Below are 25334 nucleotides of genomic sequence, written 5' to 3' on the forward strand. Positions count from 1 at the left end.
CGGCAGCTGCTGAGGGCACCGGCCGGCTGCCCTCCTCCCGCGGCAGGAGTGCTGGCAACGCCCTTGTCACCCGGGTGCCAGGTGGGCCCTCGGAGGCAGCAGCCCCTGGGGCTGGGTGTCGATCGCCATGGCTACCGGCGGCGTGTGTGAGCGGGAGAGTCCCCCGGGCACCCCTCGGCACTTCATCAGGAGCTGCGCCCCTGGGAGCGCTGCGCGAGAGGCTTCCTCCCACGACGGAAGCTGAGCGGTTGGAGGGGCTCTGAACGGACCCTGACCCAAGGACGGGTCTCTTGGAAGGGCACAAGAAACCTCCGAAGAGCTCTGAGGCTGGATCAGGCCCGAGGGCCCGTCCAGACCAGCACCAGCTGTCAACCGGGACACGGGTGCAACAGCACCCTCCCACCCATGTTCCCCAGCAACTGGGGCGCACAGGCTGACTGCCTCTGAGCCTGGCACAGAGCCGTCAGGGCTAGTAGCCATGGACCGCCTTCTCCCCTTGGCTGACTTTGGGGGAGGACCAGGTGAGCCTCCATGACCCCCTTGCAAGAAGGAAAAAGGCAGGGCACAAACGGGACCCTAAACACACAACCCCAAAGCCCAGGGGCCCGAGAACTCAGCTTAAAAACAGAACACGAAATACGTATTTTAAAAACCACGAGTCCCATCATCACAGAGTTGTTCTCGAATGAACCTTTTTATTCCGCTGGCAGAAGGGGGCTTTTGTGTGTGTGTGGGGGGGTCCTCACTCCATGCGTTAGTGGCAAAGCGGAAAGAGGCCAGTGAACGGTGGCTGTGAGCATGCGCAGAGGGCCGTTCCTTGCCACCGGGGGGGGGGGGCAGAAATCCACCCACCCACCCCAGCCTGCTTGTCCCACCCCAAGTCCAAGTCCGCCCTGGGCGAAGGCCAGCCCTTGGGGCTCAGCGGAAATCCCTCCGGCTTGCGGCGCTGGGCGCTGCACTGTGAGCACGTGTGCGCAGGATGGGTGCCGCCGCTTCGGGCGCCCCGTCTCGGGCTCACTTCTCCGGGCAGCTCCTCCTCCGCCGCCTGGTGCTCTGGCGCTTCTGGATGATGAAATTGATCTGGAAGATCAGCATCACGGCCAAGGAGAAGGCGGCCAGCTGGAAGGGAACAACGGAGGGGGGGCTGGAGCGGGACCCGGGAGGGGGCCGGCTCAATCCCCCCCACACACGCACACACACACTCACTGGGACACCTCCGAGGCCCGGCTGTGCTTGGGTTCGCACTGGCAGCTTTGGGCTGGACATTTGGGGCGGCCCTGGCTCCGACTTGGTGAAGACTTCGCCCTTTGGGCCCTTTCTCCTCCTGCCCCCCACAGTCCAAGCAGGGTGGGGTGCCTCATCCCAGGCCAGTAGAGTGGCCTGGGGGCCTATTTTGCAGAGAACAGTCCTCCGAATTGGCAGGCCTGGCAGAGGACAGCTGCACAATCTCCATCTATCGTAAGAATAGGGTGGCCGGGTGGCTTATTTTTACAGAGCACAGTCCTCTGTTTGATGGGCTGTCCAGGCCAAGCCTGATTTCAAGTCAACGAAGGAGAGGAACCAGAGCAGGGGGCAAATGAAGAGGGTTTTTTTTAATAATACTTGCATCCCTATTAGGGTGCAATCCTGGCTCGCTTGGAGGGGAGCTATGGGACCGTTTTCTGCCTGAACATGCAAAGGATTGTGCCTGTAAAGGCCCTGCTGGATCCAACCGTTACCGTGGGGTGCCCATTATAATGTGTTTGGGGTCAGTCTAAATGACCTCGCAGACCCCAGCCCCGGAGCCCCCTCACCTCCAGGAGCAGCAGCCCGAAGGCCACTCCAGCCACCACCAGCAGGTTGCTGCGTGCCCAGTTGGAGATCTTCGCCAGGCATCCCTCCGTGTGCACCAGGCTCTCCGCCCGCCAGGCTTTCAGGCTCTGGGCCTCGTAGCCACACATGGTGTTCAGAACAGCCTGGGGGAGGAAGAAGAGGGAGAGGAAGAGGAGGAGAGGGAGCGACTCAGGGCAGAAGAACATCAGAAGAGCCCCTGAGGGTTCAAGGGTCCATCTAGTCCAGCCCTCCGTTCACACAGAGGCCGACCAGCTGTCGGCCAAGGAAAACCTGCAAGCAGGACGTGAGCACAACAGCACCCTCCCGCCCATGTTCCCCAGGAGGAGGGCCGGACGCGGCCCACAGACCCACGACTCCTCACCCCTGCTCAAAAGCGGACATTTCCACCGCGCTAATCATTTCAAATGAAGTCAATCCTTCCAAGTGGCGGTAAGTTCCAATGGATCCGAGTTGTAGCCTGGGCAAGGCAGCTCCGTTGTTGCATTAGGCGTTTGGCAGGGATGCGACGCGTTTCCTGCGCTCGTTTGCCAGCCCTGCTGGGGATGCCGTTGGGCCACGGCAGGGCAGGGCGAACGCTGCAAGGGCAAACGGGCTTGCCGCGGTCGTCTTCTCGCTCTGAGCGCTGTGACGGCTCCTGGATCTCCTGGATGGCATGCGTGGCCATCGCCAGTATCCAAGGCAGTAAGCCTGTGTGCCCCAGTTGCTGGGGAACATGGGTGGGAGGGTGCTGTTGCACCACGTCCTGCTTTGTGGGTCCCTGGCCGACGGCTGGTTGGCCCCTGTGTGAACAGAGTGCTGGACTAGATGGACCCTTGATGCCTGATCAGCCTCAGGGCACTGCTTCTGTTCTGATGTTCACCCATATCAGGAGGGGAGGGGAGGGGAGGGGAGGGGAGGGAGGTTTCGGACTGAGTGCCGCCTCTGCCTGGGTTCACGCCGGCCGCCCCATCAGGCGGTCTAGCTTATTACCTCTCCGCCCTGCAAGCAACAGGAGTAGGGCACCGCGCACCGCTCCAGGCTGGGGTTGGAGTCTTGGCAGTCGAAGTAAGCATTCTGGGACCAGTCTCTGTAGGAGTGGACCCCGCAGCACTCAAACTGGGGGAGAGAAAAGGACAGGAGGGAAGGCCACGGGGCCACAGTCTTGGCTCCACGTGGGCAGAAGAGCAGCTCTTTGAATAAAGCACAGAGATGCTGCCCGGTCCCTGAGCCTCTGGGCACCTGGCAGCCAGCGGAGCAAAGGCCTGCGCTGCTCACTAGTGCTCCAGCGAAACCAGGAATAACCCTCAACCCGCTGCGGAAGGTATTTCATTTGGACGTGTTCTCATTTGGACGTCGAATTGAAATGGTTCTTCTACCCAATGAAGTACTATATTATTCAGCAATGCCCCACGGCCAAGCTCCATCTATCATATTTCTTTTATTTCCCAATAAGTCCCAGTCAGGAAAAGCCCCCCTGCAGTGTTAATGAATAGCTGCCTCTTGGGGCTTCTGCCCCTTTTATGGCTTCCTGTTGAGCATGGCAGCTGGTTTATTGACTTTAAAGAGGCTCTTTATCTCTAACGTCGCTGTTGTCTGCGACATGAAACAATAAAAGGAGATTGCATTTTGAAGAAGAAGCTTTCAATTAAAAGGATAGTAGCCCAGACAAGCCTCCATGGTGCTTTCATTGTCTGAACAGATGACATATTAATGCTGCAATTTTAAAAAGTCACCCCAAATCTGTTCTGAAAAAAAACCAAAGGATGGAGAACAACACATAAGACACTGAGGTGCAACAGCCTAGCAACAGATGTTGAGGGAGGACTGGAGACCAGGAAGGCAGGGAGCTCAGAAACACACATGGTTGTGGCATTGAAACTCAGAAACAGGAGACGGCTCTGTTGCCAGTGATACAGGGGAAACGTAATTCCTCCACACATCCCGCCCCCGTTACCTTCTTCTGGATGTAGTCGATGAGGTTCTGCAAATCAAGGTTCTCACGGTAGCGGGAGATGGCCCGGCCCATCAGAAACGTGGCTTTCTCCATCACCTGCCACGCAAGAGGGCAGAGGAAGGTCGAGTCTCAGGGGCCGCCCCATGGAGCAACAGACAGGGGACCAGCGAGGGAAGCCACCCTGCCACGGCCATGCAAAACCCACCAGGGACCTCTGGAATCTCTTGCCCACGGCGGCAGGGGAGGAGCCAGAGCTGCTTTCGTGGCCGTGCTCTGACGGGATTTGTAGCCCTGCTGGAGAGGGCCACATGCCAGGGCCACGGAGTGGGTGGGTGTTTTTACCATGCCAGAGAAGAGGAAGCCCAGAACGGCAGCCACGACTTGCAGGATGAAGAGGATGAGCAGGATCCAGGCGAACTGGAAAGCAGGACAGGCGGGTCAGCAGAGCCACGGCCAGCGGGCGGGGGGTGGGCAGGCCGACGTCTGCTCCTGCTCCCCACTGCCGTCATCTGGGCCGGAGCGAGAGGCAGAGAGGAAGCAGGTTGCAATGGGGAAGAAGAGGAGGAGGAGGAGGAGGAGGAGGAAGGCTGGGGGGTTTCTTGCCCCTGGGCCCCTGCTGGACCGTGGGCTGTTGCCCCTCCTCGCTGACCCTTGGCACTGGCACAGCGGATGCCCCTCCAGGGTGCTCCAAAAGCGAGCAGGACGGCCAGACTTCTCGGCCCTCCTTTCCCCTGCCCTCTAAAAGGTGGGGCAGGTGGACCCTTCATTCTTGCTGTGGGGCAGGGCGGGGCGGGGCGGGGCGGGGGGGCTCCCATACCGCTTTCAGCATCTGCGTGAGGTCCCGCAAGGCACCCAGGCAGCCCACGAAGGTGATGCTGAACATCAAGATGCCCACGACCAGCAGGATCAGGGAGGGGTCGGCCAGCAGGGAGTCCACGGCGCCTGGGAGGAGACGGGAATTAGGGGGCGGGTGTCCTACTTTACAGAGGGCACTTCTCTGTTTTAAGGCGTCCTCTATTGGATGGGGTGTCCAGCCCTAGTCTTTGTTAAAGATAAACAATCCTAAATAGGGTGGCCAGGTGTCCTACTTGGCAGAGGGCAGTCCTCTATCTGAAGGTGTCCTCTGTTTGAGGGGCTTGTCCGAGCCAGGTCTGGAGAGCAAGCAGAGCAGACACCCGTCCGTTGGCCACCCGGGGGGGACGTCTCGTGTTTCTATTTAAATCATGGCTGCCTTTTCCCTGTCCGCAGCTACGCCCATAGTTTTGCCTATGCACACGCGATGCAAATTGGGCTCTTTGTTTCGGAAGATGCCACGTCCTCCTCTTTTCCGGCTTCATGGGCTGCGCTCTTTCGGGCACCTGTGGCTTTTTGGGGACATGGGGTGGAGAGAGAAAACAGGGGCCAGCCCGGAGGGGCCAGCCCAGGACGTTGCCCCCGGCTGAGGATCAGATGTGGGGCGAGGCGAAAGCCCTCCCAGCTTGGAAACCCAACCACTCACCTTCCCCCATGGAGGTGTTCCACATGTTGTTAGCACTCAATGCAAGAGCTGAGCTTGCCTGATCAACACCAGCACTGGGCAAACCCATTAAAAAAAGCCCTCCCCAGACAGGAGCTGCGAGATCAAAGGCCTAAGAGGCTTTGCCAAACCTGAGCTGCTGGGCACGACCTATTGCTTCGTATCAGGTGCTAAATAATCAACCGGGGAAAGGCATTCCGCATATGCTCAGAAGACTCTTCTTTTTTTTTAAAAAAAAAACATATTGTAACATCAATTACGCCCCACCTGGCTTGTGGGCCATTCCCACAGAGGAACCTTCCCTCTCCAATGAAACACCTGGCTGAGCAGACAGACGGCCCTGGCGCCGTGCTTTCATTTCTCAGCTCTGCCTCACTTTAAAAACACGAAACCCATCTTTTGGAGTGGGGGGGGCGGCGAAATGGAGACTGCCTGGGAGAAACCGAGCCGTCCTCCGTGCCTGGGTGCCGCTCGAGGCTTCGGCTGACGGACGATCGGATGGGTGCAAAACTTGGCTGGGATTCTCGCCTCCTGCAGGGAGCTGCTGGGCTGCTGTGGCAGAAAACCCCCTCCCTCCCACCTTCCTTGTCAGCCTTCTCCATGCCAAGCAGGATGAGGCCACTCACCAGCTTCCTTGGAGAGCCGGGCATAGGTCCCCACGGCCACCATCAGCCCGCTGGCTACCTGGAGGGGCAGAAGCGCAGGCTGTTCTTTGCCTCCCCTATGCAAAATGCCTCCCCCCCCCGCCCCCACTGGGCTGCGTTAAGGCAGGCCTGGCCTTGCCCAGGGAGAAGAGCCGGCCCTCTTGGCAGCCACTACAGCTCTGAGGTTCTGGAAGGAACTGGGAGGGAGCCCAGATCCTGTGCCCGTGGGCCACGTGCCCGCGAACTCAGAGGCCCAGGCTGGAGTTGGGGCGCCTTTGCGTCCCCTGCCAAGCCGGCAGCCCCGGGACTCACCCAGAAGAGATAGCAGGAGGCGAAGAGGGTGTATTTGATGACCTGGTTGGTGCGCATTGTGCGCGGCTGCCGGTCTCTGGGCCCCTTCACGAGGCCTGGGGGACAGTCTCCCAGGGAGGCTCCAGGTGGCTACCGACCCTTCATGGCCGCGGCCTGGCTCTTCGCTGCGCAGGGTGCCACGCGGCGTGCCGTCTGCCTGCTCGCTCCAGCTGTTGCCCTCGAGGGTGAAACGGAGCAGCCAGAGAGAGCCAAGAAGAAGGCGGCGCTGGTGGCAGGCAGGGTGCGGCGAGGAGGTGCAGGCAGGGAGAGCGGGCAGCACGTCAGAGGCAAGTGGGGGCTTGATCCCAGCCGGGCCCAGGAAAGCCTCCAAGGGCCTGATGCGGAAGGCCGGGGGATGGGGAGGGGGCAGACACACGCGCAGGACCCCCCAAAAAAGAGGCCCGCTTGCGTGGCTTTTGCGCACCACCTGGACACGAGCGATTCTTTTTCTTTACGCCAGCAAAGAGAGGACCCTCTTCTGCAAAGTAGGACACCTGGCCACCTTATGAACACGAAGCTGGGCTCCTCTTGCACACTCAGCAAGGCGTCTGCCACGGCGGGAGCGCCCATTGCCACGCTTTCTTTGCATTGCTAAGGAGGAGGCTTTGAACTGTCCGCCCAGGGAATGCTGGTGATTGGGGTGACAGAAATGATCCGAAATAAGGGAGTCCTTCCACAGAGGCTGCCACGGAGTTTGTTGGAACCCTGCCTGGCATTTCTTCCACCCTTTTCCTGACCAGAGAGAAAGTTCCATGGCCACGTGAGCTCCGTGGCCGCCTCAGTCCCCAGCACTTCTGAAACAGGACTGAGCAGCCAGGGCTGGGCTGATGGGAGCTGTAGTCCAACACACCAGGAAGAGGGCACGGGCCTTGGGAAGGACTTTTGTTTCCAGCGTGTTATTCTAAAGCCAGGCAGCGTGGCGTAGTGGTGAGAGCGTTGGACGGGGGACACCTGGATTCGAGTCCCCCACTCAGCCCTGAAGCTCATTGGGTGACTTGGGCCACTCCCGGATTCTCAGCCTGTCCTCGCTCACAGAGCTGTTGTGAGGATGAAATGCCAAGGGGCATCATGTACATGATGGCAGGAGCTAAATGGAATAACACTAGAATAAAAAATAAAGCCAGCCACTTCGACTGTCCTAACGAAGCTGAGTGTGCGTGTGTGTGTGTGTTGTCCTCCATTTCTCAAATTCGAAAGGGAAAGGAAGGCTTAGGGAGGGAAGGAGGGAGGGCCGCCAGGATTGGCCCCGCACAGCTCAGCCTCCTTGCGGATTAAATCCGCTGCTAAATTTAGCCGTCTGGGGCCCTCGGCCTGTGATGCCCGTGACCCGCAGGCAGAGAGCGGCCCTGGGGAGGGAGCAACGTTTCTGGGAAGGCCCAGACCTCCCAAGGCCTGGGTCACCAGGTGGGTGGGGTCCCCAGCACCCCCAAGGCCAGGGAAGGCTCCCAGGAAGAGGCCCCAAGCCCTGTGCCAGAGACGGGCGGCCTGCTCAGAACGCACAAGCCTGCCCACCGTTGCCCTCGGTGCATTGATATCTGTACGTGCCACTGTAGAAAGAACGACACGGGCTGGTCTCCGTTCTGAAGCCAGCCCATTCTGGTCTCATGCAGACCCTCCATGTCAATGGAGTTTGTCTAACCTTCTTTGCCAGGTAGCTTTTTTCCAAATTTAATGGCCAAGGTGAGGTGAGGGGTGGCAGGAGGTGGGCAAGGAGGAATGGACCCTTTCCCTCCCCCCATTGCAATGCCCCCCCCGTGAAAACAGCCCCCACCGGGGGGGGCAATTTAGCCGAGGAAAAAGCCGCCCCAAGCGCTTTGTGAGAAAGGCTTGTGCACAGCCTTGTGCCACTCAGTCCTTGGGTGTCCACGGCGGAGCCTCCCGTGGACACAAAGCCCCGAGAAGGAGAGACTGAAAGAACTGGGCCTGTTTAGCCTGGAGAAGAGAAGATGGAGGGGAGACATGAGAGCACTCTTCAAGTACTTGAAAGGTTGTCACACAGAGGAGGGCCAGGATCTCTTCTCGATCCTCCCAGAGCGCAGGACACGGAATAACGGGCTCAAGTTAAAGGAAGCCAGATTCCGGCTGGACATCAGGAAAAACGTCCTGACTGTTAGAGCAGTACGACAATGGAACCAGTGACCTAGGGAGGTGGTGGGCTCTCCCACACTGGAGGCCTTCAAGAGGCAGCTGGACAACCATCCGTCAGGGATGCTTTGAGGTGGATTCCTGCATTGAGCAGGGGGTTGGACTTGATGGCCTTAGAGGCCCCTTCCAGCTCTGCTCTGCTCTGCTTTCTTTCTGCCGCCTGCCCCCATGTTGTGAAGCGCTCAAGTCAGCCATGCACAAATCACGCCTGGACACGCTCCGCTTGTGTCACTTCACAGAGGCCCTTTATTTTTTCAAGAACGGCCGGATCCACAGACTCCTGGCTCCTTTTGCACTTAACCCAGGGGTATCGTGGGGCTGGGGTTAGGGAAATTTGCGGTGGTGGGGGGGGGGAGAAGGCATTTCTCTGGGATGCCTGCAGCCAGGGGCGGCATTCTTTCAAAACCACAGCGCTCCCCTCCGAGCAGGCCGGACCAGCACGGAGCGGAGGGTGCCGTCCCCAAAGCCCTTTTGCTCCTGCTGACGTCTGACATGCACAGAGCCCACGGGGAAGCTCACATGCCTAACCTCGGGGAAGGGGGGGAGGGGAGGCACTCTGTGCATGCTCAGAGGCGTTCCATTCTTCCCATGTTCCAGGTCTGTGTTAGCTTTGGCTTTCTCAACAGGGCCTCCAAATAACACCCCCCCCATCTGTGCGCCAAGAACCACCTCAGCCGACGGAGAGACAGCTCAGTTGGGCCCCCAACGGGCAACCGAGAGTGGGCAGGGGGTCGGCTGTGGGTCGCTCCGGCCTGCTTTGCGCCAGACTCCCCTGCTGCAAGAGGAAGAAGCGCAGCACCTGGACCCAAGGTGGGGGCCTTTCCCAGGCGGTGGGGAGGCGTTCGGAGGAGGAGATGCTCTGGCCGGAAGCCTGTGGCAGCAAGAAATGCATGGCTGGAAGAGCCGTAACCGCTGGGGGCTTCGGGGCGCCTTCACTCCTTCGACCGTCCCGGCTCGGCTTCCACCAGCCAAAAGCTCCCCCTCTCCCGGTCTGGGGTGGGAGCTGCGAAGGCGCACAGAGCAAGGGCCAAGCAAGGGCAGCGATGGCCCCTCCTCGAGGCCAGAGGCAGGAGAACAATGACGAGGCGGGTGGGCGGGCGGGCAGGAGGGGCCCTGTCGTCGTTGCCTCCCCCCAGGCGGAAGCTGGCCATGTCCACAGGGAGGCTTGAGGGAGGGGGGATGTGGGGCCAGGAGGAAGCCCGTGGGCAAAGGGCCTCCGTCGCGTCAGTTTGCACCTGGGGGGGGGGGGAGCCAGAGAAGCAGGGGCTGGGTGAAGGGCCAGCCACAGCCCGGAAGCCCCAGGGGGGCGGGGGGCGAAGTCCCACGAGGCAGGCGCTGTGCCTGGCGACCTCCCGGGCGCTCACTCGGCCTTCTTGGCTTTCCGCTTGCGGGTGCCTTCGTTCAGCTCCTCCCTGGACTTGGCCGGCAGCTGAGGGGGCGGGGAGGGCTCGTGGGGGCCGCCGTGGTGGTGGTGCTCGTGGTGGTGGTCGTCGTGGCCGGCGGGGACGGAGCCAAAGAGAATCGGGCAGACGGCGCCTTCGAGCGGCGCAAACGGGGAGCCGTGGGAGTGCGTGGCCGTCAGGAAGACCTGCCGGGCGAGGTGAGAGAGAGAGAGAGGGCACCGCCACTGTCAGGGGCCCCACGGCGTGGCCTCGCGGACACCGGCACCCAAAGCCCAGGGCGGGGAGCCCTGCCTGCCCGCCTTCCCCCGCTGCCCAAGCTGCCCGAAGCACCCTGGGCCCCTCCCCAGCCCCACAGGACCCGAGGAGCTCACCTTGCAGGTGACCATGAAGAGCGTGAAGAAGAGGATGAGGGCGGCCTTGGAGACGGGCAGCCAGTGCGCCTGCTGCAAGGTGAAGAGCAGCGCTCCGTACAGGCTGGCCTTGGAGGGGCTGCGGGGGGGGGGGGGAAGCGAGCCATTAGCGGAGGCGCCCTGGTGCCCACAGGCCAAGCCCCAGGGCTCTGCCTCCTGAGCAGGGGCAGCCACCCACCCCGGGAATCCCCTCCTCCCTTTGAGCGGGGCTGCAAGCCTCAGAGGTGGAAATGCATTGCCCCAGCAACAAAACCTTGCTCCCCATCGCAGTGCAGAGTATTTGGGGCTGCAGTTCAGGCACCTCCCTTTGACAGAAGAGCTGCTCTCCATGGCGATGCCGGCGGACAGGACAGGCCTGGGGATCCACGCAGCCTCCAGGGCCTGTCGTGGCAAGGGCCTGCCCTGCCACATTTACCCCTGTGCCCCTGCTCATGAAGTGGGGGCATGGTCGCCGTGCTGGGCCCCCCAAAACGCGACGTAATATCCAGGGCAAAGACACTCCTCCAAAACACCGGCGGCGTTTCCTCCCCCGACCGGAACGTCCCCAGCTAAAGAGGTCAGGGGCAGGAGGGCAGGTAAAGCCACCCTCCCCACCCCCACGGCTTCCCCAGCCTTTAGCCTTCCTCTGGCTGTGGCTGGAAAAAAAGCAAGCCACAGCCCAGGAGTGGGGGGGGGGGAGAGAAGGGGGAGGCGGCTCTTCAGCCCAGGAGTGCCCAAGTCAGAGGGCTTTTTTTGCATGTAAACAAAGCCACATTCAGCATTGCTCTTGGGGAAAGTCTTTGCAACGTAAATGTATTTCCCAGCCCTCCAGGTGAGAGAGAGGGAGAGAGAGAAGGGATGGAGGGCGTGGTCCTACCCACTTCAGCCACAGGAGAAGGGGCCCCTGTCCCAAGTAGAGGCTGGCGGCTGCCATGTCCGTGGATCCGCTCCGGGTTTCAGTCTGAACTCTAAGGAGCTGTCCAAGGTACCTGGGAGAGCTCCCATTAGAGTTGTGACTGGTTCTGACTGAATGCCGGAGCGGATTCACTGCCCCACTGACCTTGGGGCCAGCAGCCTCCTCCGCCTGGCACTGAAACGGGCTCCTGTGCCCTGCTTGAGAGTCTTTTCCAGCCCTCAGGCGGGACTCCCGTCCAGTGGAAGGGAGTTCCACCCGTTAACGGGTTTGTCTGCCCGGAATCTCCTGCCGCCCATTTTACTGGTTGACCAAGAGGAGTTCTGGCCCTGGGGGAGAGGGAGGAAACCCCCCCTACCCCGCCCTCTCTGCCCATGCTCTCCCCACCACGCACATGTTGCAAACTTCCATCCTGCTTGCTTGCCTTTTCTCCCTCTAAACGAAGCCTAACTCCCCCCCTGAACGCATCTGCCTGTTCCTTGTGAAGAAGAGAAGGCTTTTCTCCTACAGCCGAAGGCAACGGGCCGCCATAAAGCCCCGTGAAACCCAACGCACGGGGAGGGTGGAGGCGTGAGGAAAGCCCCGGCTGCTGAAGGGCCCTCCCGGGGACTGAGGCGTCTTCCACCCCCTCCACTCACAAAGTCATGTGGAGAAGTTCGTTCGTTTCCGGCTTCCAGACGCCGCGCAACAGCTGCTCAAAGTTGGACATCAAGGCAACACCAGAACCTGGGAAATGGAAGGAAGTTGGTGACCCAACCAGCGCCCCAGTGAAGGGGGGGCGTCCCCCCTCCCCACAGCCACGCCCCATCTATGCGGAGCTGTTCCGAGGCCTCTTTGAGCCAAACTAAACGGCCTTGTGATCATGCACAGCTAAACGACGGGTGGTGTGCTTCTTTACTCCAGTGTAAGCACACACAGACACCTTCAAATAGAGGACTGCCTTCAGCCAAGCATGACTTCTGGCCACCCCAAGTCATGGTTCCTTTAACCTAAACTCGAACCCAACGGCTCCTCAAATAGAGGACATGTCCAAAGAGAGGACCACCCCTGAAAAGTAGGCCACCCTCGGCCAAGGAGCAGCGCGGCGCCTGCCTGCCTGCCTGCCTACCTTTGACAAAGCCGATGATGACCATGACCAGCCAGCCGTGGTGGTAGTGGTGGTGGGCGTGGTGGACCCCGGCGGCAATCTTCCGCACCCGGACCACCTCCTTCAGGGCCACGAACACAAGCTTGACAGGCAGGAAGCTGACGCACTTGTAGAAGAGGTTCCAGGGGCAGTAGAAGGTCAGGTACCTGGAAGGGTGGTGGCGGAGTCACGCCTGGAGGCCAGGAGGGGCGGGGCACGGGGCGGGGCGGATTCGGACACCTTCGAAGGGGAGAGGAGGCCTCCACTGGCCACGAGCCACTTAGCCAGGCTACCTGCCTCGGAATGCTAGGTGTTGAGTCCGGGGCCTGCCTTCCGGAGCAGGAAAGGGCTCTGCGCGCAGGGAGCCCCTCCACGCAATTTGGGGGAGCCTTCCTGGCCCGGGCGGCCAGACTCATGTAGCAGGAGAGGTGACCACGGGCACCACGTTGGAGACTCTTGTGCCGGAAGACGGTTGATCTGCTTGGACCTTAGGAAGCACGGGGGGTGGGGGTGGGGAGGGCCTCTCTGCATGCACCCACCCACCCACCCCGCCTCACGGAGTCCGCTTCTCTCCCCCCCCCCCACTCCCCACTAACTCACACGCAGGAGAGGGGGTTTGCCGGGGGCTGCCAGAGGCTTCCAACCACGCTTGTGTCGCCACCAGGGAGGGGCCGATGTTGAGCCTAGGCCCAGAAGGTGGGCCGTGGCAGCAGCATCGGCGCCTGTGATCCCATGAGAAAGCCAGAGTGGGGGCGCTCGGACCCCCCTCCTGTGGCCACTTCTCCTCTGGGTCAGCGGTCAAGGGGACATTTCAATCTGGAGATTATTATCCATGCCCCCCTTTTGGGGGGAGGGGTTTACAGAAAACGTGGAGCTCAGAGAGTGACTGGTGGTGCCCCCCAGGCGGAGCTGGGCGGAGGTCGGCCCCTGGCGAGGGCGAGGGCGAGGGCGAGGGCGAGGGCGAGGGCCTTACCAGACAGCCGTGGCCAGGAGCACGCTGGCGTTGTTGCTGAAGTAGTCGAGGGGAGATTCCCCGAGCAGCAGGCCGGCCAGGACGTAGCTGCCGAAGCAGTAGAGCATGGCGCAGGCCCAGGAGGCCAGGGGGCTCTGGCGGGACAGCTCCACCGCGCCTGCAAAGCGAGGAGGAGGAGGAGGAGGAGGAAGAGGGAGGAGGAGGAAGTGGAAGGAGGAGGAAGAGGAGGGAGGAGGAAGAGGAAGGAGGAGGAAGAAGAGGAGGGAGGAGGAAGAGGAAGGAGGAGGAAGCGGAAGAAGAGGAGGGAGGAGGAAGCGGAAGGAGGAAGAAGAGGAGGGAAGAGGAAGAGGAAGGAGGAGAAAGAGGAAGAAGAGGAGGGAGGAGGAAGAGGAAGGAGGAGGAGGAAGAGGAAGGAGAAGGAAGTTGCGGGGCTGTTCATCTCCAGCCCCACCTAGCCCCACCTTCCCTCCCTCGGTGCCTTTTCCCTGAGGCCGGAGCCAGCCCCTGCCCAACTCTACACCGGAGGTGCGGGTCTCCCTTCAGGCCGGGGCCCGGATTCCATTCCACAGCCGCTCTCAGGGGCCGCAGGCCAGCGGTGGGTGGGGCCAGTGTGGGAAAGGGGGCGGGGACAAGTGGTCCTAAGGACCGGCAGCATGATTTAGCTCAAAGCTCTTGGGAGTGCCAGGAACGGGGGGGGGGGGCCTTTCAGCCTTTCTGAAGGGGGCGGGGGGCATCCAGCAAATGTGAATTTCGCCCCCCTAGCCCCCTCCTCTCCCCCCCACGAGCCTCGGTTCCCCTGCTCCTCCGTGCCACACAAGCCCCCTCCCTCCCTGACCCCTTCCCCCACTTCCCCGCCCAGTGTCTGCCAGAGGGTGTCGGCCTGGCTCCTCTCTTCTGGCGGCAGGAGGCCGTTGGATGCCAAGGGGGTTCTGAGTGTCCTCTTGCCGGCCTTGGCAGGCTCAAAGCCGGGGCCTGGCCAGCCCTGCATGCCCCAGAGCAGCTGCTTTGCAGGGATCAGGAGGGAAGGAGAGGCGCTGTCCTCTCCTCACCCCGTGAAAAAGGGCCCCTCTGCAAATCCAGCCTGCCTCGCTCTGGGGCTTTGCCCCTCCACAGGCCCCTCCACGAACAGCATCCTCCCTCCCCCCTCCCGGGGGGATCATTTCACAGAATGGGGGGGTAGTACGAGGCTGAGGGAGAGGGCGGGTGTGCGGGGATTGGAACCCGGGTCTTTTGTGTTCCCTCTCTGCCCCCCAGAGCAGCTGTCTGGCCTCCTGGCTTCTAATTTCGGAAAGGAATGAGCAACAAGAGAGGGAGGCGGCGTCAGGGCGAGTAACCGGAGCTGCCAGCGACAGGCTTTGGGTGGGTGGGGGGAGAATGTGGGGGCCAGCCTAAGGCCAGGGCCAGCTTTGGGGGAGGGGGGGCGGCAGACGGGCGGAGCTGAGCCTGTGCTCCTCTGGCCAGAGCTGGGCTGGCAGGGCTCCCTCCGAAACCACCATGACCATTTGGGCAAAAATACTCCGCTTCGCTGTGAAGTGCAGGTGGGCGACAGCGAGGCGGATTGGGGCTGGGCAGCCCCTCCAACAGAGGACTGCCCTTCAAAGACTGGGCTGTCCTCTACCAGCCCTCCGAAATAGAGGAGGCTTCTCTGAAAAATAGGACACACCTGCCCAGCCCCTGGCCAGCCTTGATTATTTACCGGTTCGGGCATGTTGCATACATGCACCTGTTCATTTTAAAGCATTATTTAAGCATTATATTAATATGAATGAAAACATGCAATCAATGCTTGACATCATTTTATCCACTTGGTGGGATGAAGGCCTTTCTCCAGGCATGGTCCATGGTATTCACCTCCGCCCCTGCCAAATTCAGGACTAAGAGAACGTAGCGCCTGGGTTTGGTTTTTTTCCCTTCTCCCTCCCAATGCCTCTTCCTTTTGTGTCATGTCTTTTAGATAGTTGTTTCTGGCATTGGGAAGCTGCCCCTTTTTGGCTGAAGGGTGGGATAATAATGCTTTTAATGCATGAATCAATGAACTCTTTCAGCATTCGGGAGATGCCTAGAGAGCAGGACCTCTGACACGGCCTACTCTGGTTTTTGGACCCACCGGGGGTCCTGCCTGCCTGTGTGCAAGAAAAGGGCCTGCCTGGGCCCAGTCCCTCCTCTCTTGGAGACACCCACCCGCCTCCGCAGAGCACAGACCCCCACGCTGCTCCAGGCCTCCGTAGAGGCTGGGTGCCCACCCCCACTCCTTTCAAGGAGAAGGCCCCTGCCAACTGCCTCCGTCCATCAAGCCGGCAGCCTCCGATTTGGGGGGCTCAAGTTTCTCCTAGCCTTGGTGCTTGGGGAGGGGGAGGAGGTGTTGTCCCCCACCCCCGTTTCTTTTTTTAGGAAGTGCTGAGAGCCTCGTCTTTGGGACCCGGGCCCTGCAGCCCTGTCCTGCCACCAGAGAATAAGAAAATCCGCAAAAACACAAGAGAGGGTCTCCACGGATGGGTGCCTTGGGTTTCTCCGAGGGGGCGCAAGGCGAGGTGGGGGTGCGGGACGGAAAGATGGCCTGTGCCCCCCCCCCCAACGCCTCCTTCTTTCTCCCACTGAACCCGGGTCAGGCAGTCCCCCTTGGACAACAGAGGGCAGGGTGGGATGGGGTGCAATAGAACGCCCTGGACGGGAATTACGGGAGCCAGAGCAGTGACTGTGTGCCTCCCCAGGCATCCCCCACCCCACCCCCGAGATTTCCTCATGCGAAAAGGTCTGGCCTTCTCTCTCCCCCTCCCCCCCCTTTATTGTTCGTCTCCATCCAGCCTTCCTTTGCTACAGCTCCGGGATGGCCCTGCATTGGGGCACGATCCCATGGGCTCCGGATCCTGGCACCTGCCCTGGAACAGCCAGACACCCGTCCTACGGTGGGGGCGGGGCGATTTCTTTTTCGCTCCCCCCCTCCATCCATGTAGGTCAAGCCACGCTCCAGAGATCCAGGGCTGGCATTGGGGATGGGGGATCTAGGAGGGGGGCGGGAAGGGGCCGTGGGGGGCACAGGAATCATCCCTTTAAAAAGGGGTGGAAGATGGAGGCGACGCTTTCCGAACGGTCTGGAGAAAGGTGGGCGATGGGGCGGGGGCCTGGAGGGCGATCACGCCCCCCCCCCGAAGAAAAGTGCTGGGGGGGGGGAGCCTGGAGCAGGGACGCGACGGGGGCGGGTTGGGGGGAGAGACGCAGCCCCCCTCTCCCCGCTACCTTTCTCATATTTGAGGTAGAGGATGGAGACCACGAAGTAGCCCAGGTCGAAGATGGGGAAGACGGGCAGGCGGGCGAAGGCGGCGGCCAGGTCCGCCACGTCCAAGGCGCCCACCAGCTCCATGGTCCCGGCAGGTGGAGGAGGAGGAGGAGGAGGAGGAGGAGGAGCAGGAGCAGGGCGGGCGGGCGGCGCACGAGCCCCGGGCGCAGGAGCGCACAGCCGGCTCAGCTGTTCCCACGGCGGAGGGAGGGAGGGAAGGACCGAGCGGCCGCCCCTCGGAGGGAGGGAGGGAGGGGAGGGGACGCCCCCGCCTCCCTCTCCCAGGACTCGCCCCTGAGCGCGTGCAGAGGGCCGCCAGGAAGGGCGCCCCCTCCATCTCAGCCATCCAGGATCGCTCTCATTCAGCCGATTTCAAAAGCCCCCCAAGCCAACACCCCCCCCGGCTCATGATGCGCCCCACGGTCATTCACGTTTCTTTGCCGCCTTCAAGCGGGGGTGGGGACGGAACGGGGGGGGGCAGGAGGCGGAGGGAGCCCTCTGAGCCCGATCGGGGACTCACTCCAGGGGCTTGAGCCGCCGGATTAAACTTCCCGCCAGGAGGAAGGCGCCCGGCTTCAACGGGAGGCGCGCTCGAGGGCCTCTGCGCGAGTGCAGAGGGCCTCTCGCCCGGTCAGCCAGCGCAGGAGCCCATCGGGAGGTGCCTCGCGGGTGCCCGTCCGCCTGCCTGCCTGCCTGGGCCCACCCCACCTGTGTCTCCAGAACGTCAGGATGGGACCGAAGAGCGCCCTGCGGTCCCTTGCGGGCAGGAGTCCCCGGGAGCCCCTCCATCCTTGCCCGGACCCGGTGCCCTGCAGAGGCGTCGCACTGCAACCCTCTGGCCGTGCGAGCGGAGACGGATCGATGCGGAGCGCCAGCCTTTGCACAAGGCGCGTCTCATCCGTTGCGTTAAATAGAGCGAGCGAGAGATCTTGCGGCAGGGAGTTCCACAGGTTACCTGGGCCTTCTGATGGCCTGAAGCAGGAGGAAGGGCTTCTCCTCCTGGTCCCCGCCCTCCTCCTCCTCCTCCTCCTCCAGCTGCCCCATCCCTGCTGCTGCTCCTTGCCCCAGATTCTCCCCAAATCGCTCCCCTCCCTCTGCCCACGTTCCTTTTAAACGCCGCAAGGACATCCGAGCCCACAAGAAGGGCAGGGCAGGGCAGGCGGCTTCATGGGCTGCGACTGGGCTTGCGCTCAGCCTTGGCGCACGCGCAGTATCTTTCTGTAGCCACCTACTCGCCCCACCGTCGGCTCTATGACAGGTGGGCGGAGCTTAGGGAGGGGGCGCGGCCGCAGCCTATGACGCGCTGGCGGAATCCCGCCTTCCGTTGATCCTGCGCCACCTGGCGGCTAAGCAGGGGGAAAGCCGCTCTCTCATTGGCTGTCGCGCTGCTTTACGTCACCCAGGGTGGCATTTCCGCTTTTGCCAGGAGACAGGAAGTAGCAGGATGTTGGGGGATTTGCTGCTTTTTGGGTAAGGGGGGAAAAGGGGGTACTGGGTTTCTAAGCAACCAGTTTCATGAAAGGAGGGGGGCAATGCCTTGGAGCTCCAGCCAGCGGGGGTGGCCGAGGGGAGAGGCGGTGCCCGAGGAAGGGGGGGCCTGTGGGGTGGAGCTGCACCTGCTGGATTTCTGCCTGATGTGCAGCTGTTAAAAGCGCAAGGGAGGGGGAAGGATGGGGCAACTGGGCTGGGGGCTGTGATAGGAGAAGCGCAGGAGGGAGGGGCTGCTGCCGCCGCCCCCTAAGTTGTGCCTGTGGCTCATGCCTCAGCCCTCCAGAAGCCTTGGACTACAGCTCCCATCATCTCCACCCAGCATGGCCTGTGTTGGGAACAGCTGGGTTCAAGACCTCTGGACGGCACTGTGTTGGGGGGGGAGGGGAGGCATTGAGAGAGGGCCGGTTCAAAGATAAGAAAAATCAGATCTCTTCTTCTTCTTCTTCTTCTTCTTCTTCTTCTTCTTCTTCTTCTTCTTCTTCTTCTCTCCCCACCCCCGCCCCTCCTCACAGGACACTGTTGGTCAACGCAGGGGCGGTGTTAAACTTCAGGCTGTAAGTGCTGCAGGAACTGGAACGGCGGCGGCGGGGAGGAGGAGGTGGGGAGGCTACAATCCTGGTGGGGCGCGAGGTCAGAGCTTCATGCTCCTGCCACAATTCCTCCTCGGAGAAGCCCCTGGGAGAAGCCACAGCTCAGAATTTGGAGCGGGTGGTGGTGGCGGAAGGCAGCTCTGGGTGCAAACCTGGAAGCCTCCAGTTAAAAGGGTGGAAAGGACATCAGAAGCGGCCTGATGCTGGATCAGATCAAGGGCCCATCCTGTCCAGAATTCTGGGCCCACAGAAAGGCCCGCCAGCTGCCCCGGGGGACCCACGAGCAGGACAGGAGGGCAACAGCGCCACCCCACCCCTGTTCCTCAGCAACTCATGCCCCTAGGCTTACTGCCTCTGAGGCTGGAGGTCACATGGAGCCATCAGGGCTAGTAGCTGTGGGTAGACTCTAGAAACGGACACACACCCTCTATAGAGCTGCTACCCCTCGGGGCAGGCCATATTGGGCAGAGTTGGTATGACACAGCTTCCAATATTACCCGTTCCTCTGACCCCTCGTAGGACTCTTGTCTCTGGATGTCTCAAAGAGGGCCCAGGGCTGTGAAACACTGGGATGAAAGAACTGACCGTTCTGACTCCGGACAAGGCCGCTTCGTAGGTTCATCAGAGCGCTTGCTGGATCAGGCCAAAGAGGGCCTCTCTAGACCCATGGTGGTCATCCAGAGACTCCAAGGGGAAGCTCATAAAAGTGATCCCCACCCCCCAGTTCTCACCCTTTGGTGTTCTTTGCTCTCCAGGCCTCGGTATTCAGAGGTATAGCACCACTGAACATGAGGGTTCCATTAAAACAGCCTTCGCTAAACGGGTACCCTCCAGATGTGTTATTCTACAACAGCAACCACCCTTTCTAGCCATGATGGGATTTGCAGTCCAACACATCTGGACGGCCCCAGGTCAGGGATAGCTGTGTTCAAGTGTCATGTGCTAATAGCTGTCCACGAATTTGTCGAATTAAAAGTGCTCCTGCTTGCCAGCAGTTGTGATGGGCTCCCGGGGTCTTGAGTCAATCCTTGTGTCTCTGCCCTTTAGGAAGAAGAAGGAGAGTCAGGGCTTTGGTGAAGACGTGAGAGAACCGACAACAGGTAAAAACCCAGACAGTCCTTGCAGACGTCTCTGGACCACCCTCCTCCGTCTCGATGTGGGCCTTGCACCTCCCAGGTGGCCACGGCCAGTTTTGGGGCTCTTCATCGGGTTTGTGAGAGCTTTCGGGTGCTCCTGTGCCAATCCTTTAATGCAGGAGGAGCCCTTTAATGAAAAGCAGGGTCATTGCAAGTCCATCAGGGAAGCGTGCTTCTGTTGCTCCTGACCGGCATGCCAAACCATTGCCGTAATTGCCTTCTCCAACGCCTGAATGTGTTGGCATAGGAGCACCCTGGGCTACTAAATCCTTAGGATCCTTATCCTCTTCGGATAAGCTCTCCTCTAGGGGAAGTAGTAGGGCACATGCATTGCTTGCAGCAGCTCCGAGTTTGAGCTCTAGCGTCTCCAGGTAGGGCTGGGAAAACTGCCTGAAGCCCCGGAGAGCTTTTACTGCCAGTCTGTGTTGACAGTACTGGGCTGGATGGACCCATGCTCTGACTCAGTGTATGTCTGATTTGGCAGATGGCTGGCATGAGGCAACGTCCCGTGTGCCATTTCCGTTAGTGGTGCCTGGTCCACCTCTTGAGCGGGGTTCCACACAGACCAGCGTTAAGCCTTCCTGACAGGGGTTGTGGCACACCGGCTCTGTGCAGTGCTCTGCCCTCCCTGTCATCTCCCTCTCGTTCTGTAAAGTTTCATTTCACAGAAGAATTCATGCAGGAGGGGTGTGCTCTCGTGGCTCTCCAGATGTTTTGGCCCACAGCTCTCTTCAGCTCTAGTCAGGAGAGCCAATGGTCAGGCATGTTGGGAATTGTACGCCCAAACATCTGGAAGAGGCCTCTTCCTCTTCCAGAACCCTGTCAAGCATCACATCCTTTCAATGGCCAGGGGTTTGCTACTTGTCAAATTCATCCACCTTAGCCAGTTCTAGAAAGTCACCTAACAATTTTAAGTACATCTTGCACTATTAAAGTAACTTTCTAAAACTGAATGACAGCTACAGAAAAATGGACAACCACCTGTGTTTTCCTTGATACACAGGTCAACTCGCACCACAGCGGCATGTAATGGGTCTACTACTCTACCTTTCCCAGCTCCTGCTAGCTCATAGCTTTCATACTTGTAATATTTCCCAAGTTGCGTGAGTCGTAAAGATTCGTCTCTCCTATCTCTGGCCTTCTCTTTTTAAAGAAACCAATCAAAGGAATTGTAGAGTCCTTTATTTGCCACTTTGTTACTTAAGAAATAATTAGTTTCCGTTTTTTATTGCCAGTGCCTTAAAGGGAATGTGGATGAAAGGGCCCCCGGTGTGGGTGAGTGTGATGTGGGCGTTATGCCGTCTTATTTACTTTCTGGCTTTTTGCTCTGTAGGTGATAATATCAGGGAATTTCTGTTGAGCCTGAGGTACTTCCGGATCTTCATTGCCCTCTGGAATATCTTCATGATGTTCTGCATGATTGTGTAAGTAAAGCAGGTGAGGGTTACCAACTTCACAGCCTTCCTGCTGTGTGCTTGGTTTGGGCATTCATGTAATATTGCGTATTCTTTTAGCGGTTCTAGTCGCTCAGCATTTACATTGAGCAAGACCAAGCAAACACGCCCATATTAATGCAATGAGCTATGAAGTAAGAGGTTCACACTTCACCTTGGCCATCACCTCTCGCCTCAGACCTCCTTTTGTAATAGCGGGACAACGATATTGATCTGCCTTATAGAGCCGTTATAAGAAAAACTGAGGCAAAAGGAATGGATATTAATTTTTTGTTCTGTTTTCCACCAGGCTATTTGGATCTTAAACATCTTTGGACTGAGGTGGCAACTACATTCAGCGGGAAATATGACTTTATTATGAAGTAAAATATATTTGCTGTGTTTTTAGTACATTGAACTCTGGCCTATTATTTCTTCTGGGAGTATTAAAGGAACATTTCATCCTAGCCCTCCTGTAGCAGGTGGCTTTGGGTCTTGTTTTTTAAAATAAAAATCTAATTCGCTTTTATGTTTAAGGTTACTTTTTTCGTAGTTAGTCGGTATATATTTCTCTTTTCTGTGGAGGGGTACCTGGGCCTTGTTGGGAGCAGTGTGTGTGATTTCATTTTGAGGGGGGAAATGTTCTTAAAACACATTTCTGCTCTCTGGGAGAGGTGTGTTTCTACACCTTGTTCCTCAGAAAAAGGCTCTCTCTTTCTTTTTGCCCACAGCTCCTATCCAAGCTGCGTTGACTGGCCACAGACCCAGTGTCAGGCTTGGAAGCGGGAGACAGGCTTATGTGCAGATCCCTCCCTTTTGCTTCTCACAGATCCATCTCCCTACATACTGTAGCTTGCTGTGCCATCTCTCACACTGTTCCAGAGGATCCTTGAACCCTTGAGAACAGTTTTCAGGGGGTGCAGAGGCAGTGCAGTGTTTGGGAGCTTGAATCAGTGAAAACAGGGAAGTTGACGTGTTCTTCAGATCAGCAGGGAGTTAGCTCCTCTCTTCCTTGGAAAGCAGAACCAAACGGAAAAGGTTTGTTTTCTGTTTCTCTCCCATAATGCGAGAACCCAACAGGGCCATCCCATGAAGCTGAATGGTGAGAGATTCAGAACGGATAAAAAGGACTTCTTTGCACAGCGCATAGTTAAACTCTGGAATTCACTGCCACAAGATGTGGTGATGGCCACTAATTTGGATGGCTTTAAAAGGGGGTTGGAACAATTCCTGGAGGAGGAGGAGGAGGAGGAGGAGAAGGCTATCAATGGCTACTAGTACTGATGTAGCAGAGGCAGTAAGTCCATGTACACCAGCTGCTGGGGAACGTGGGCAAGAGGGTGCTGTTGCACTCATGAGTCCACTTTAGGGAGAAAGTTGGATCCAGCCAAGGTACCACTCTGTCCGGGTGGAGTATGCTGAGTCCTTACTGAGAGGGACCCAGCTTTTTAATATATATTTTACGCTTTTGGCTAGGAAAATCCCTTCCAGGAGTGGCCCCTCAAGAGAAAGGGAGTGGAGAGACTCAAGAGAGTGCTTGGAGGACCAGGGTGAGGTCCTAGCTGGGAAACCGAGGACCGTGGGATGTGTGTGTTGGTGTGTGTGTCTGTCTTAGAGAGCGTTTAGCCTGGGGATGGCGGGGGAGAGAGAGAGAGCAGTGCCTAGAGCATCCACCTGGTTTTTACTTTTGTGAGTGCCACATCCTGTTCATTGCAAAAAAAAAAAAAGGGGCGGGCAAGTAAACCTGGGAATACAGCTGAATGGGATGATGCGTCAGGATCTGAACCATCTCTGGAACATGACCAAGGTCGTTTGATATATTTTGTTGGTGGGTGAGCTTCAGGATGCCCGGAGACTTTTAAGCTACTCCTTGCACCAGACCAGCTGGTGCTGTTGAGCCTCCAGGAGCAAGCTTAGGGTTGCTCTGGGTCTGGAAAGAGGATTGGGGCCCCCAGTCAGAAGGTCTAGCAGAAGTGGGGTTAGCCCTGGAGGCAGGTGCTGAGGTCCAAGGACATTGCGGCCAAAATAGGGCCACCACCAGGACCTGAGCTTGAGCATGGCGTTCTCGTCAGAGGGAATTATTTATTTATTATTTATTTATTTAGAATATTTATATACTGTTCCCCGTTGAAAATTTTTGGAGGGGTGTACCGTGTACAAGATAAAATTATGACAGGGCATAGAGGAGTCATCCTCAGTTCTAAAACCTTGAGAATTTTTGGGCACACACTACCTTTTTTTACTAGAAAACTCATGATGACTGCATTGCAGGGTCGCCTGGATGCTGGACCCGTTGAAATTAAAACTGGGTGAAACGGCTAGGTAAAAACAGCATAGCGTCAACCCTTGTAGATTCGGGTGAGTCCCCAGAGAAAGCATCGGCTTTGGGAAAAACAAAACAACTCTCACAGCAAAAGAGATTTAAACACCTTGAATATTAACTGCTTAATATTCGCTTCCCTAAACACTTCTGAGATATCTCTAGAGAACGTGAACATGTCTGTGTTGTTTCTCTGAGTTCTGCAGAAGCTAGAGAGTTCCCTCGGTGGGAGCGCCTCCATTACAGTCCTGGGAATTTCCATGGCTTTTAGAAGGGGGGAAATGGAGTTGAATGCCGGAGAATCCTGCATCCTGGGTTGGAAGAGAGATCTTTTCGGTATCCTCACATCCTAGGAGATACCGGGTTTCTCAGAGGACTCAATGCTTTGTTTTTGCACTGTGGAGGAAGGACATTGAATACCAGCGAGTTTGAGACAATAACCTTCTTGAAAACCTCAAAAAATCACCCAGCTTTCAATGGAAGAAGCTTCTCCAACTAGATGAAAGATCTGAACCCTTGTCTATATCAGCAGCTTGCGACGTTCCTATAATTCCTACGTTTAAAATAATTGCGGTGCTAATGGACCAGGCTTCCTAGGGCCACCAAACCAAAAGCATTGTGCAGCAATTCCGTCTTTTCCTCTTTAATGTTTGTTTTCTGATACAGAAAAAGATGGAAGAAGCGGTGAGAAAACATGGAACGGTTACAAATGGTAGATATCCACCCACCCACCCTCCTAAAATTCAATGTTTTAAGATGGGCTAAAAGCTGTGTTCGGGAACACCCCAGTTGAAAGGTGGCATAAGAAGCCAACAGAGGACTTTGCTTGTCATTTTGATTCTATTAAAACGTAGTTAATAGATGTCTCCAGGGCCATCTTCCACCAACAGGTTCCTGTGTTTTGTTTTGTTTTTAAATATTAATGTTATGAATCCATTATTTTCATGTTGCTTGTAAGCTGCCTTGGTAGGATTTGTATCCCGAAAGGTGGCCTATATAAATGACATTAGAACAAATAAATGACATTAAAAGCCACTCTCCAAAAGGACCGGAGGAGCCAGGCGGTGGCCACCTCCTCACAGCAAACGTCCCCTCATTCTCCTTCCCTTGAGGGAGCCATGGAGCGAAGCAATGGCCAAGGAAGGCTCCCTCACAACGGCTCGCTAGCCAAGGGCTTCGTGTTAGGGGTGCCTGTGGGGCTGCCAGATGTTTCGGGCCTACAACTCCCTCACTGTGGCTTATATGCTGGCCAGGGGTGGGTGGGATTTGTAGGCCCGAACATCTGGATGGCTGCAAGTTGCCCATCCCTGAGAAGAGCAAGCCCCGTTTCGGTTCTTCCTTTTTCAGTTGTTAAGTAATATTAAGAAAGTAATATTAATATCACAGTCACAGCCAGCAAGAACACTTTGACCCTCAGGCTGGACTTGATCCGTGTCTTCCCTTTTGAAAACAGGTCTGAGGGGGCATTTTTATTACCCACTTATGCCTGGGCGCTTGAGGGGGGGATCTGGCTCAGGAGGACGTGCGAGGAGGAGCCCCTAAACCTTATTATTCCCCTCAAAATGTTTCACTTCCCCCCTCTCCGTCCATTGGCATGAGGGTTTCTCTATATACCCGAGGTTAATAATTTAGGGTGACCCTATGGAAAGGAGGACCAGGCTCCTGCATCTTTAACCGTTGCATAGAAAAGGGGAATTTCAGCAGGCGTCATTCGTATATATGGAGAACCTGGTGGAATCCCCTCTTCACCACCGCAGTTAAAGCTGCAGGAGCCTTGCCCTCTTTTGTATCTAGTCATGCTAGGCAGGGCTCCTGCACCTTTAACTGTGGTGGTGAAGAGGGGATTCCACCAGGTTCTCCA

The 25334-nt window shown here is 58.1% G+C and overlaps 3 protein-coding genes across 3 annotated transcripts; 1 reads left to right on the plus strand and 2 right to left on the minus strand.

The window, feature by feature from the left end:
• Positions 1 to 66: 66 nt before the first annotated feature.
• On the minus strand, positions 67 to 6311 carry LOC134413237 (tetraspanin-33-like). The gene is made up of 9 exons (XM_063147372.1): positions 6239 to 6311; positions 5909 to 5966; positions 4584 to 4708; positions 4109 to 4183; positions 3767 to 3862; positions 2803 to 2928; positions 1794 to 1955; positions 1019 to 1119; positions 67 to 289 (listed from the first exon to the last, which is right to left on the minus strand). The coding sequence occupies exons 1-9, from the start codon at positions 6293 to 6295 to the stop codon at positions 67 to 69; spliced, it is 1023 nt and encodes a 340-aa protein (XP_063003442.1). The 5' UTR covers positions 6296 to 6311.
• Positions 6312 to 9767: 3456 nt separating this feature from the next.
• On the minus strand, positions 9768 to 16613 carry TMEM38A (transmembrane protein 38A). The gene is made up of 6 exons (XM_063147396.1): positions 16464 to 16613; positions 13227 to 13383; positions 12236 to 12420; positions 11766 to 11853; positions 10197 to 10314; positions 9768 to 10010 (listed from the first exon to the last, which is right to left on the minus strand). The coding sequence occupies exons 1-6, from the start codon at positions 16585 to 16587 to the stop codon at positions 9783 to 9785; spliced, it is 900 nt and encodes a 299-aa protein (XP_063003466.1). The 5' UTR covers positions 16588 to 16613; the 3' UTR covers positions 9768 to 9782.
• A 1266-nt stretch (positions 16614 to 17879) lies between these two features.
• SMIM7 (small integral membrane protein 7) lies at positions 17880 to 21682 on the plus strand. The gene is made up of 5 exons (XM_063146948.1): positions 17880 to 17973; positions 18507 to 18548; positions 19632 to 19684; positions 21054 to 21144; positions 21464 to 21682. Exons 1-5 carry the CDS (start codon positions 17948 to 17950, stop codon positions 21477 to 21479), a joined length of 228 nt encoding a protein of 75 aa, XP_063003018.1. The 5' UTR covers positions 17880 to 17947; the 3' UTR covers positions 21480 to 21682.
• Positions 21683 to 25334: the final 3652 nt, after the last annotated feature.

This window comes from Elgaria multicarinata, chromosome 23 (genome assembly GCF_023053635.1).
Source record: "Elgaria multicarinata webbii isolate HBS135686 ecotype San Diego chromosome 23, rElgMul1.1.pri, whole genome shotgun sequence".
NCBI lineage: Eukaryota > Metazoa > Chordata > Lepidosauria > Squamata > Anguidae > Elgaria > Elgaria multicarinata.

Excerpts from the sequence above, each read along its gene's own strand:
- SMIM7 (XM_063146948.1), top strand. The coding sequence starts at position 17,948 with ATGTTGGGGGATTTGCTGCTTTTTGG. Across the intron at positions 18,549-19,631 it reads GCGGTGTTAAACTTCAGGCT|GAAGAAGAAGGAGAGTCAGG; the intron begins GTAAGTGCTGCA and ends TCTGCCCTTTAG. Across the intron at positions 19,685-21,053 it reads CGTGAGAGAACCGACAACAG|GTGATAATATCAGGGAATTT; the intron begins GTAAAAACCCAG and ends TTTGCTCTGTAG.
- LOC134413237 (XM_063147372.1), bottom strand. The coding sequence starts at position 6,295 with ATGCGCACCAACCAGGTCATCAAATACACCCTCTTCGCCTCCTGCTAT. Across the intron at positions 4,184-4,583 it reads TCACGCAGATGCTGAAAGCG|TTCGCCTGGATCCTGCTCAT; the intron begins GTATGGGAGCCC and ends CCTGCTTTCCAG. Across the intron at positions 290-1,018 it reads AGGAGGAGCTGCCCGGAGAA|AGACCCGTCCTTGGGTCAGG; the intron begins GTGAGCCCGAGA and ends TGCCCTTCCAAG.
- TMEM38A (XM_063147396.1), bottom strand. The coding sequence starts at position 16,587 with ATGGAGCTGGTGGGCGCCTTGGACGTGGCGGACCTGGCCGCCGCCTTC. Across the intron at positions 12,421-13,226 it reads CTCCTGGCCACGGCTGTCTG|GTACCTGACCTTCTACTGCC; the intron begins GTAAGGCCCTCG and ends CCACCCTTCCAG. Across the intron at positions 10,315-11,765 it reads GAACTTCTCCACATGACTTT|CCCCTCCAAGGCCAGCCTGT; the intron begins GTGAGTGGAGGG and ends CCCCCCCCGCAG.